Here is a 13,577-nt window from a genome sequence, read left to right as displayed (position 1 = left end):
TAAAAATATTCAACAGCCCTGTCCCTACCACTCTCTGGTGGAAGAAAGTTCCAAAGACACAGCCCTCGGGGAAAAAAGATTTCATCTCCGTCTTAAACGGGCGATCCCCTATTTTTAAAACTGTATCCTCCAGTTCTAATCTCTCCCACAAGGGGAAACATCCTTTCAGTATCCATCTACAGCATGGAGACAGGTCTTTCTGCCCAAACTGGCCCATGCCGACCAAAATGCCCATCTAAGCTCGCTTTGGCTTTCCAACATTTGCTTGCATTTGGCCCATATCCCTCTAAACCTTTCCTATCCATGTGTCTGTCCAAATGCCTTCTAAATGTTGTCAATGTCCCTTCTAAATGCCTTTCCTCATAAATAACCCACTATCACCAGGTATCATTCGAGTGAACCGTCTCTGATCTCCTCTAGTGCATTTATATCCTTTCTTCAAACAAAACACCCCTACTTTTATAATCCATTCACCTTGCAATAAACCACAGCATTCCATTGGCCTTACTAATCATTTGCTTTACCTCTAGACTAATGTTTTGTGATTTATGTACTAGAACACCCAGATACTCTGTATCTGAGTTGCAATCTCTCTCAGTTTAAATGCCAGTTGACTGATAGTAGAGGCTCAGACTAATGCACTGGGGACACAAGAACACAGATTCAAATCCCACCATAGCAGTTGGTGGAATTTAAATTCAGTTAATTGGGAACATGAAGCTAGTCTCAGACATGAAATCATCATCGATTGTTGTAACAACCCATCTGGTTCACTAATGCCCTTTCAGGAAGGAAATGTGCTGCCCTTACCTGGTCTAGCCTACATGTGACTCCAGACCCACAGAAATGTGATTGACTCTTAACAGCTCTCTGAAATGGTCTAGTCTAGCAAACCACTCCGTTCAAAGGCAATTAGGGGGTGGGCAACCGATATTGGCCTCAGCAGCAACATCCACATCCCATGAAATACTTTTTTTTAAAATTCTTCCTGTCAAAGTGCCAAGTTCACATTTTCCCACATTATACTTCATCTGCCAATTTTTTGCCCACTCACTTAACTTGTGTCCCTTTCAGACTCATGACCTCTTCACAACTTATTTTCCTACCTATTTTTGTGTCATGAGCAAATTTAGCAACCATACATTTGGTCCCTTCTTCCAAATTGTAAATAGTTGAGACTCCAGCACTGATCACCTGTGCCACCCCACTCATCACAACACTAAAATTACCCATTTATGCCTACTCTGTTTCTTGTTAGCTAACCAAATCTCTATCCATGCTTATCCCTGCTCCATGAACTTTTATTTTGCACAATTATCTTTGATGTGGCATCTCGTCAAATGTCTTCTGGAAATCTAAGCACAGCATAGGTTCCTCTCCATCTATGTTGCTTGTTATTTCCTCAAAAAACCCCAATAAATTAGTCAATCATGATTTCCTTTTGACAAATTTATGTCTACTCTGTTTGATTCCATTGCATTGATATTTTCTAAGTGTCCCGCTACAACATCCTTAATAATAGATTCCAGCAATTTCTCTGTAGTTTCCTACTTTCTGTCTCCCCACTTTCTTGAATAGAGCAGTCACATTCACTATTTTCCAATCTGATGAGATCTTTCCAGAATCTAGGGAATTTTGGAAAATTAAAATCAAAGCATCCACTATCTCAGCAGCAACTTTTTTTAAGACTCTAGGTGAAGTCCAGCAGGGCCTGGGGACTTGTCAGCCTTTTGTTCTAATAATTGTTTCAGTATCCTTTCCCTGGTGATTGTAATTGCTTTGGGTTCGTCTCTCCCTTTCACACCTTGATTCCCAATTATTGCTGGGATGTTATTTGTATCCTCTCCAGTGAAGACAGACATAAATAACTGTCTAATCATTTGCCATTTCCTTATTTTTCATCATTAATTCCTGTAAGAGTGTTTCAAAGACCCAAGTATTATGCCGGCTTTTATGCGGGAGATTTCTCTTTATTAAATACAGCTCAGCAAATACTCTCGAAGGCAGTAATTCTGGTTGAAGACATACTTTTATTCACCCAGGCCTGGTCCACACGTGTGGGAGAATAGTATAGGGCAGCCCAAACAATTCTAAATTGCATGGGTATGAGCATTACAATTATATATTTTTCAGAAATCATTTGTCCACCTACTCTGTTCACCCTAACCGGTTGAGCCAATCATTTTAGTATGAGTCATTTACCATTTACCTTGGCCAATGACATTTTACTCCCTGGCAGCATGAGAATACACAAGTTCATCCTACTACCTCCTTAGCAACTCCAGTATGTAGATCCGTAGAGTTCAAAAGTTCTTTCCCCACTGTCTGCTTAGCAATTCTACTATGCAAGTCCACAGAGATCAAAAGCTCCCTTTCCCACTGACATATTGGGAAAAATTGTATTATTTTATCCATTCGATTGTCTGGGAAGCTTGTACTGTCTATAACCCATACTGATAAAATCTGTGCTCTGTGGCTGTATTGTTCTTAAAGAATGTGGTTCATCTTACTCAGCTTTTATCCCATTATGCCTTGGGGTAGTCCATAGTTGGCCAAGGTGTACATTTTAATACAGAATATATAAAAAAACGTTTAAATTCTCTAACAATGGTTATATGTGTTTCTATGCAAACTATATTTGTAACTTCAGGTACTTTGTACCTTTACTATACGAACTCTAAATTAGTTTATCATAATCTATTAGTCTTTTAGTCCCACGTTATCCTAAATCCCTCTAACAATTCCCCATCCCCACTCTCTAGAGGGCCAATGCTCAATTTACTTAACCTGTTCCTTTTCAAATGCCTGTAGAAATTCTGCTTTTATATTTCTAGTTAGCTTTCTCTTGTGCTGTAATTCCTCCCTCCTTATTAATCTTTTGGCCATTTTTTTGCTGTTCTTTATATTCTGTCCATTCTTCTGACCTGCCATTCATCTTTGGAAAATTATACACTTTTTCATTGCAATTTGATATTCCCTTTAACTTAAATTACTTAGCTATAGTTGGTGTCAAATGATTTAAATAATTTTATTATTAATTCAACTCACAAGTATACTCACAGATATTCTGCATTCGGATAAAATAACCAGTTGTCTTTCCATATAAATGTAACGTTGTTATCTCGAAAATCCCTAAAGTGAAAATAAATACCATAAATCATTAAACCCAGACCAAACATCACTACTGAATAAGTGTTTTTATGAATTTATTAGCTTAATTCATTACACTTTTCACAAGTCACAAACTTCAACATTATATTTTCACAAAGTTATTATATTCCTTATAAAACATGCCTTACTGGGTTCCCTCACATTCCGTGTGCTGGAGTAGGTTACAGCATGTGCATGACATCACTGCCAGGTTCTCCACCCAGAAGGAAAGCTGACTGACAGGCTTGGCCTCCAGCTCGACTGGGGAAGTCCAGAGGCACACCTCACATTCAGCCAAGTCTCAGGGATCCGAGGTCTCAATGTACAGGCTTGGGTGGAGATATTGAATGGCTCTTGGGGGAGGTTGGAAGGGTCAATAGCAATGCCTCACCTAATTGCTTTTGTTGTGTATGGCCTGTTTATTTTAATGCCACACATACAGTATCTTGAAAAAGGGACATGACGTGAACAACCTGTTGCTGTGCAACCATGCACATGCACAGCTTAGACAGAATGTTGGTCAATGATGGGAAAGGGTTGTCTAATCATGGAGAAAATTGATCAGGTAGGCATGCCTGCTGGATATGGCAAGCTGATAAGTGGGTAGACATAGACCTCCTGGTCCAGCAGTTGCTCATTTCAGTTTAGCTGATGGGTTTCCAGTGGCACAGGAAACCCAGGCAGGCAGGATTAAAATTCAAATGGGGCATTCAAATGAAGTGTTCGCTCATCGCCATGGAACACATTAGTCACAAACTGTCCGTGTTTAAACCAGAAATGGGTGGGTTGGAGGGCAGGATTCAGACTTATAACTGAACCTTCTTAACTGAACCCCCACCAACCCAAATCCAACTTTTTTGGGGGGGGTAAAATTTCTCTCATTTAATGCTCACACTACTTCATCATTTGACATCACTGTTAATCTTAATCCTCTATTTACCTAACATCTACAAATGTACACTTCCTGGCAAAGATAATTGATTGGGGTATTTGATCCTGATGACAATGCACTTTCCTTTTTTTCTGGGCTTGTTATCCTTGACCCTTAGCTACATGCAGCAACATAATCCAAACAATTACTTTAGCTCCCACATGTAGGTCAATGACTCCCATTTCTACCTCATCATTATCACCACCTTGCGTGACTCCATGGTTGTTAAAACATTAGATAGCTTATTTGACATCCAGTACTGGATAAGCAGGGGTGTGAGTTAGCTCAGTTGGCTGGATAGTTGGTTTGTGATGCAGAGCAACATCAACAGCATGGGTTCAATTCCAGTGATAGCTGAGGTTATCCATGAGAACCCATCTTCTCAACCTTGTCACTTGCCTGAGATGTGGTTACCCTCAAGTTAAATCACCACCAGTCAGCCCTCTTTCTCAAATGGGGAGAGCAGCCTTTGGTCATCTGAAACAACAGCGACTTACATTTCACTGCATAAGCAATTAAATATTGGGAAGCCGTTGATTTGATTTATTATTGTCACATGTATTGGCATACAGTGAAAAGTATTGTTTCTTGCTCACCATTCATAGAGTACATATGGGAGAAGGAAAGGAGAAGGTGCAGAATGTCTAGGGTGTAGAAAAAGATCAACTTAATAGGAGCTAGATCCATTCAAAAATCTGGGTGGGGGGGAGCAATTCTCCCAGCCCATGGCGCTAGTTTTCGTAGCACAATGGGCTGGAAGAATCAAGCGAAGGCCATTTCGTGGACTCCTCACTGGGTGCCACGGCCTCCACGGGTCTTTGCCGGCCGGACTTCCAGCGCTGTCAGCTCTGTGCCAGAAGTCAGTGCAGAGCTGCATAAATTATTTAAAGTCTCATTTTCATATATTTTAAACATCATTAGCAGGCCCGGGATTGAAATCTCCAGGCCTGCTCGCGTCCCCCTGCATTTCCCGCCCCCCCCCGCGCATTTCCCGCCCCCCCGCACAACCTCCGCCAGGGGTATTTCACTCCAGCAAGGTTTACTATAGCTCTACACTTGCAGGGAGCTAGCGGCCCGGCTCTGCTAGGGTGAAAGGGGCCATTGAGGCCCCCCAGAGGGTCGGGCGCCTGATGTGGGGGGGGGTGGGTGGTTGCCTCCAGAGCATTGCCGATTGGCAGTGCCAGCCTGGGCCACCAGCACTGCCCAAGGGGCGAAGTGGCCAGTGTCCAGGGGGCACCTTGGCACAGCTCAAAAGGCAGACAGTGCCAAGGGAGTGTGGCCTCTGGGAGGGTAGGTCAGTGGGACTGGGGGATCCCACTGCCACTCTGCACTCGGGCTGAGTGACAGAGGGAGGGTGGCCAGCGATTGAGTCTGGGAGCAGGGGCCGAGGATAGCTCAGACATGTTTGGGAAGGGTCAGCGAGCGAGTTGGCCAGCAATCGGGAGGCCAGCAGTGCAGGACCACTGCGTCTGCGCCGATCTTGGCGCTGACAGATTGGCACATGCGCAGTGGCCCGCTCAGCGCTATGCCGCTGGCCTCTCGAGCGGTAATAGCCCTCCCCACGCCTCCCTCTCCCCCCCCCCCCCCCCCCCCCCCCCGCCCCACCGAATTTCAGCGTAATTTACACTGAGGCACTCTGCAGTGCACACAATGTAGGAGATTCATTTTGAAACTCCCACTGAAAAAACCAGCACGATTTACTCCAGCTTATACGCAAATTTGACACATAGAATTTTTGGGGACAGAATCACCTCCCTGATTTGTGATATATATATAAATGATTTGGAAGAAGGTGTAACTGGTGTTATCAGCAAGTTTGCGGATGACACAAAGATGGCTGGACTTGCGGATAGCGATGAACATTGTCGGGCAATACAGCAGGATATAGATAGGCTGGAAAATTGGCGGAGAAATGGCAGATGAAATTTAATCCAGATAAATGCAAAGTGATGCATTTTGGAAGAACTAATGTAGGGGGGAGTTATACAATAAATGGCAGAGCCATCAAGAGTATAGAAACACAGAGGGACCTAGGTGTGCAAGTCCCACAAATCCTTGAAGGTGGCAGCACAGGTGGAGAAGGTGGTGAAGAAGGCATATGGTATGCTTGCCTTTATAGGACGGGGTAGAGAGTATAAAAGCTTGAGTCTGATGTTGCAGCTGTAGAACGCTGGTTAGACCACATTTGGAGTACTCTCGTCCAGTTCTGGTCGCCGCACTACCAGAAGGACGTGGAGGCTTTAGAGAGAGTGCAGAGAAGGTTTACCAGGATGTTGCCTGCTATGGAGGGTATTAGCTATGAGGTGAGATTGAGTAAACTAGGGTTGTTCTCCCTGGAAAGACGGAGAATGAGGGGAGACCTAATAGAGGTGTACAAGATTATGAAGGGTATAGATAGGGTGAACAGTGGGAAGCATTTTTCCCAGGTCGGAGGTGACAATCACGAGGGGTCACGGGCTCAAGGTGAGAGGGGCGAGGTATAACTCAGATATCAGAGGGACGTTTTTTACACAGAGACTGGTGGGGGCCTGGAATGCGCTGCCAAGTAGGGTGGTGGAGGCAGACACACTGGCATCGTTTAAGACTTACCTGGATAGTCACATGAGCAGTCTGGGAATGGAGGGATACAAACGAATGGTCTAGTTGGACCAAGGAGCGGCACAGGCTTGGAGGGCCGAAGGGCCTGTTTCCTGTGCTGTACTGTTCTTTGTTCTTTGTTTGATGGCAGCAGCAGAAGCTGTTCTTGAGTCGGCTGGTACGTGACCTTAGACTTTTGTATCTTTTTCCCAATGGAAGAAAGTGGAAGAGAGAATGCCAGGTTGTGGTTGCGTGGGGTCCTTGATTATGCTGACTGCTTTTCCAAGGCAGCGAGAAGTGCAGACAGAGTCAATGGATGGGGGATTAGTTTGCATGATGGTCTGGGCTATGTTCACAACCCTTTGCAGTTTCTTGCAGTCTTGGTCAAAGCAGGAGGCATGCCAAACTGTGATACAAAGGATGCCTTCTATGGTGCATCTGTAAAGGTTCGTGAGAGTTGTCGCACACATGCCGAATTTCTTCAGCCTCCTGAGAAAGTGGAGGCATTGGTGGCCTTTCTTAACTGTGGCATCGGTGTGGAGGGACCAGGACAGGTTGTTGGTGATCTGGACACCTAGAAACCTGAAGCTCTCGACCATTTCCACTTTATCCCTGTTGATGTAGGGCATGTTCTCCGCTAAGCTTCCTTAAGTCGATTACTATCTCCTTCATTTTACTGGAATTAAGGGAGAGATTATTTTCGGTCCCTTTTCCAAAGTCTGCTCTCTTGCAACCAGTCATATTCTTCTCCTGTCTGGAGCTCTGCCAGGCTGCTTGCAATTTCAGTGTCATACTTTACCCTGAGAGGCATTTTCAACATCATCATCAAGATCACCTATTTCCAAGTCAGTAACATCTCTGCCCACCTCAGTTCTTGTGCTGCTTATAGTCTCATGCATTTTTAAAAATTTATTTACAGGATGTGGGCGGTGTTGGCTAGGCCAGCATTTATTGCCTATCCCTGATTGCTTGCCCTTCAAAAGGTGGCGGTGAGCTGCCTTCTTGAACTGCTGTCTAGGTTGTAGGTACACCCACAATGCTGTTAGGGAGGGAGTTCCAGTATTTTGACCCAGTGACAGTGATACATTTCCAAGTCAGGATGGTGAGTGACTTGAAGAGGAATCTCAAGGTGATGGTGTTCCCAGGTATCTGGTATCCTTGTCCTTCTACATGGCAGCAGTTGTGGTTTGGAATGTACTCCCTCAGGAGCCCTGGTAAGTTCGTGAATTTCCTTACAGATGGTACACTCTGCTGCCACTGTTTGTCCATGGTGGATGGATTGAATGTTTGAAGCAGGAGTACCAATCAACCAAGCTAATTTGTCCTGGATGGTGTTGAGCTTTGTGTTGTCAGAGTTACACTCATCCAGATAGGTGAAAAGTACTCCATCACGCTCCTGACTTGTGCTTTGTAGATAGTGGATTGGCTTTTGGAGTCAGGTGAGTTACTGCCATAAGATTCCGAGCTTCTGACCTGCTCTTCAAGCCCAGCATTTACATAGTTGCCCAGCTTCATTTCTGGTCAATGGTAACCCCCAGGATTTTGATGGGGTGGGGGGGGGGGGGGGGGGGGGGGGGTGCGAATTCAGTGATGGTAATACCATTGAATGTCAAGGGTGCTGGTTAGATCCTCTCTTGTTGGAGATGGTCATTGCCTGACACTTGTGTGGCCTGAATGCTACTTGCCATTTGTCAGCCAAATCCTGGATATTGTCCAGATCCTGCTACACCTGGACACAGACTGCTTCAGTACCTGAGGACACTTAAGTGGTGCTGAACATCTGCAGTCATCAGCGAACATCCCCACTTCAAACCTTAAAATGGAAAGAAGGTCATTAATAAAGTAGCTGAAGATGGTTGGGCTCGCAGGACACTATCCTGAGGAACTCCTGCAGTGGTGTCCTGGAACAGAGATGAGTGACCTCCAACCACCACAACCATCTTCCTTTGAGCCAGCTATGACTTCACCCAGCGGAGGGTTTCCCCCAATTCCCACTGACCCCTTGGTGCCATACTCAGTCAAATGCTGTCTTGATACCAAGCACCGTCACGCTCACCTCACCTCTGGAGCTCAGCTCTTTTGTCCATGTTTGAAACAAGGTTGTAATGAGACCAGGAGCTGAATTACCCTGGCAGAATCCAAACTTGAGCGTCTGTGAGCAGCCTACTTCCAGCTGATCAAAACACTTCTGACCAGCCTCCCACATTCTGTCCTGTGCAAACCTGAAATCTTCTGAAACGTTTCTTCCTGTATCCAAACTCATACAGGAACCATTCACCCATCAGCCTTGTCTTCACTGACCTACACTGGTTTCTGGTTAAATAACACCTCAATTTTAAAATTCTCATCCTTGTATCCTGGTCCCTGGTCATCTCTGCAATATACTCCAGCGCTACTGCCCTCTAAAATATCTGTGCTTCTCAAATTCCAGCCTCTTGAATATCCCCTAATTTAATTTCTCCACCATTGGTGACCATGTCTGCAGCTACCTTGGCCTTTCGTTCTGGAATTCCCTTCTTTCACCTCTCAACCTCACTTTCCTCCATTAAGAAACTTCTTAAAACCTTACTCTTTGAACAAGCATTAAATTATCTGCCTTAATATTTATGTGCTTGGTGTCATTTTTTTGTTTCACAATGCCTCTGAAAAGTGTCTTGACGCATTTACTTATGATAAAAGTGATATATAAACAGATTGCCATGATTCCCTCCACCACCAGTTTAGCATAAACCAAGGTGTAAATCTGGGTTATTCTTGTTTTGTATGAATTGACTGATTTATCTACATGGCTACCAGGGCACCAAATCTGTTTGAAAACTGAAAACAATTCTGTTCATGGTGGCAAAAGAAGTGACCTTCCTTTTGCAGCAGTGAGACATATTTGCATGCCATAGCCAGTGAGAATCAAGGTTCAGGACTCATTTTCCCTGCCATAGGTATATCAGAAAATTTACATTCAAATTAGGAGTAAAAGGTCACTCAACCCCTTGAATCTGCTCCGCTATTCAATGAGATCATGGTTGATCCAACTGTAACCCCTTCCACCTACTCCTGATAGATTCTTGATAAACAAAGAGGCAAAAGACTATTTACTTCTGCTTTAAAATATTCAAAGACTTGGTCTTTTGAGGAAGAAATTTACCCCACACTACCCTCAGAGAACAAATTTCTCCATGTTATGTATGCCCCTTTAAGGGAATGGGTCAGGTGATCCAGGGCGTGGGGTGATCTATCCAGGGACCACCCTGAGAGGGCAGTTGTCGTTTGGACTGAGGAAGAATGCAATAAAGATCTGTGTTCCCTAATGCCTGCCTGTGGAGTGAGTTCTTAAAGATATTCCTCGATACTAAAGAATTTAACACTCTACATCTCTGTCTTCAGTGGGCAGCCCCTTATTTTTAAAGTGACCCCCTAGTTCTAGATTCTCCCGCATCTTCTCCACATCCAACCCGTCACAACCCCTCATGATCTTATATCTTTCAATCAAGTCACCTCTTACTCTTCTAAACTCAAGGTGATACTAATCTGTCCAATCTTTTCTCATAAAACAACCTCCCCATTCCTTGTATGAGTTTGGTAAACCTTTTCTGAACTGCTTCTAATGCAACTACATCCTTCTTTAAATAAAGAGACCAATACTGTACATAACACTCCAGATGTCTCCTGTACAAGTGAAGTATAACCTCCTTACTTTTATATTCAATTCCCCTCGCAGAAAACATTCCATTAGTTTGCACTAAATACATCAATATAGGCATAAAAAAGTATACTCATGAAAATTTTTGCTAAGAGAATAATTTTTGCTAAGAGAATAATTTTTGCTAAGAGCACAAATTCTTGTTTAAGGTCAATAGCTGAGCTCCCTCACTTCTATGGACCTGTGTCAATATTTCCCATCCAGTTCCTCTTTCCATGGTACACCTCAGTCTCCAATTGCAACTTGAATGATTTGTATTTTTTCATCCACTAACCATCTAAAACCTTCCAGTTTTAATCACTTTTTATGTGAACAAGTGCTTCCTGACATCAATTTCTTGATTTTCTTTTACCAATCTACCTATATTACTTTGTCCAGCAGTTGTTTAACTTGGAGTATTATTCAAGAGTAATCTTTTCTAAACCACTTCATATCATTTATTATTTGCTGGCATAACACTCTGCACTTAAAAAAATTGTCCATTGCATGTAAAGCACTTTAGGACATCCTTATAAAAAGGCACTTTATAAATAACATTATTTCTTTTTCCTCGCTGTATCGCTCGCTCTACAAGTAAATTGTTCAGAGTATGTTACACAGTAACTTAATGCATAGCCTTTAAGCATTCAGGAAAGATTCATACTATTGTCAGCAGGTCTGGCAGGATCTATGAAGAGAAACAGTCAAGTCAAATACCCGAAACATCATTGAGCTGAAAAGTTAACACTGTTGCTCTCTTCACAGATGTTGCCCAGACCTGCTGATTGCTTCTCAGGTTTTCTCCTTTCATTTCAGATTTCCAGCATCCACAATTTTGATTTATATGGTCAGTCTCTCCAAGCCACAGAACCATAAAATACGGCCCTGTGTTCTTCTCTATTTCAAATATTTATTCACTTTGCCTTGAAATGATGCATTGGCCTCCGCCTCAACCAATCAATCTGGCAAAGAATTCTGTGCACCAACATGTATCAGTGCACAAATAAATTTCTCCTAACTCCCTTCTTAGTCATAATTTTAAATTCATAATCCTCATCACTGACTCCTCAACCAGAGTAGTCTTCATAAATAACACAATTTTTTACAATCTCTAAAGCTCTATTAAATCTCCTTTTATCCAACTCTGCTCCAGCATACTTTTTTCCACACAAAATGTCACACTTATCTATATTCAATTGAATCTTTTATCTGTCAATTCAGCTAACCAAACCATTTCTTCCTGAATTTTAAATTCTTTTCCTTTTTTAGAGTAAAGTTTATTTATTAGTCACAAGTAGGCTTACATTCACATTGCAATGAAGTTACTGTGAAAATCCCCTAGTCGCCACACTCCGGCGCCTGTTCGGGTACACTGAGGGAGAATTCAGCATGGCCAATTCACCTAACTTGCACATCTTGTACTGTGGGAGGAAACCAGAACACCGGAGGAAACCCACGTAGACACGGGGAGAATGTGCAAACTCCACACAGACAGTGACCCAAGCTAGGAATCCCTGGCACTGTGAGGCAGCAGTGCTAACCACTGTGCTGCCCAGTTTTTTGAGTTTGTTGCCAAACCTTCAACTTTTACACTTGTCACCAAATTTCAAGACCACGTTCATGTTATCCAAACGATCTACAAATGAAAAGCAAAACCAGTTCCACCATTAATTCCTGGGGTATACCATTTCTAATCCTATGCAGTTCAGCACAGTTTCCAATAATCCTAACTCTATGCTGTCTATCTATCTTGCATTTATATAGTGTCTAGATAGATGCTTAATGAAGGTATTAAAAGGGGAGTGAAAATGCTCAAGAGACTGGAATCAGAGACATGTGCAAGGGAGACAGTGTTGTCAATCTGAAGAAAATTAGGGAGAGGTGAAACCATGAAATGATGAGAATTTTAGAATTAAACCATGAAATGATGAGAATTTTAGAATTAAAGCACTTGGGGACTGGGACCCAATCTAGCTCAGCAATCAGAGATGTGATGTGAGCAAAAGTGGTGCAAGTTCAGATGCGGGCAGCAGGATTTTGGATGAACTAAGTCTAAGGAGAATGTGGGATTGGAGGCCACTAGTGCAACAATTTTTTATCATGCCGATACATTTCCTCTTTCATCATGCACTGATATTTTTTAACCTTTGTTTTGAGACGTTTCATCGAATGCCTTCTGTAAATTTGTATCAACAACATCTACTATAATCTCTTTATTCATTATTCGACTCACTCCATCAAACAATTATTAGCCTTCAGAAAATGAAGCAGTACATGCCTGTATGCAGAAAGACACAGACAACACCCAGGCTTGGGCTGAAAAGTGGCTAGTAACAGTTACAACACACAGCATTGTGGAAATTATTTCACCTCATGGACTGCAGAAGTTCAAGAAAGTGGTCCATGATTACCTGATCAAGGGCAAGTGGAGATGGACCGTATGTGTTGGTTTTACCAGTAATATTCACATATCCTAGGAATTGAGGAAGATTTCCCTTTAATAAATCTATGCTGACTGTTTTTGCTTAGCTCATGCACTTCCACATGCTCACTAATTTTATGTCAATTACGGATTTGATTTTAACATTGCCTACCTCCAGAACATGCAAGGAAATCTTGGGGTTCTCCTAATCCGGGACTTCCTCCATTCTGAGGTCACCCCAATTCTCCTCCTAACCTACTTGCCAGACTGCCAGGGACCAGAGCTAAAGGTAGCCTTCTGCTCCCAAACATTTCATTCCTGACTACGCACTTCATTCAGAATAGGTTTGACTGGGAAATGGATGGAGCCATGCATTTGGGGATGCTAGAGACTTTCCTCAACTGTTTAGCATTTTATATGGTAAATGAAAAATGTCTGCCCCTCTCCCTTAATCCCAAATGGCTCCTCCTCAAAATTAGATCTCTCAATTCTGAGCACAGTATTTTAACCATACAACGAATACACTATTCCGGATGGATCAATCCAATGGCTGTAGTCTGCATCACATTTCTGAATTTTTATTCCAGATATCATCCTTAGAGTTTTCTTGCATTTTACAAACTATTTATATTTACTTATCAGGATACTTGTCAAATATCAGGCCAATTTCAGTTGGAACAACAGAAACCCTTAGTCACTTCATTTCAGCTCATTGTCACACATCCTTACATGATGTTTCCACAATTTTAGAAGGCGCCAGAATAAACACACACAAACACATGCCAATACTGTTAATGTGTTTAGTAATGCTTATTTAACTG

The 13,577-nt window shown here is 42.8% G+C and overlaps 1 protein-coding gene across 6 annotated transcripts in view; it reads right to left on the bottom strand.

The window, feature by feature from the left end:
- The window catches only part of LOC144506495 (uncharacterized), a 110,366-nt gene that overhangs the window by 78,038 nt on the left and 18,751 nt on the right, over window positions 1-13,577 (bottom strand). For 4 of the 6 annotated variants that reach the window (XM_078232688.1, XM_078232714.1, XM_078232733.1 and 1 more), the window contains exon 2: window positions 3,061-3,132. The exons of the other annotated variants lie outside the window; for them this stretch is intronic. In XM_078232688.1, the coding sequence (XP_078088814.1) occupies window positions 3,061-3,132 (72 nt within the window). The remainder of the gene's footprint in view (window positions 1-3,060; window positions 3,133-13,577) is intronic. 6 annotated transcript variants of the gene reach the window in all.

Source organism: Mustelus asterias, chromosome 2 (assembly GCF_964213995.1).
Source record: "Mustelus asterias chromosome 2, sMusAst1.hap1.1, whole genome shotgun sequence".
NCBI lineage: Eukaryota > Metazoa > Chordata > Chondrichthyes > Carcharhiniformes > Triakidae > Mustelus > Mustelus asterias.
Note: the sequence above shows the minus strand (reverse complement) of the source record. Positions and strands in the feature narration are given on the sequence as shown.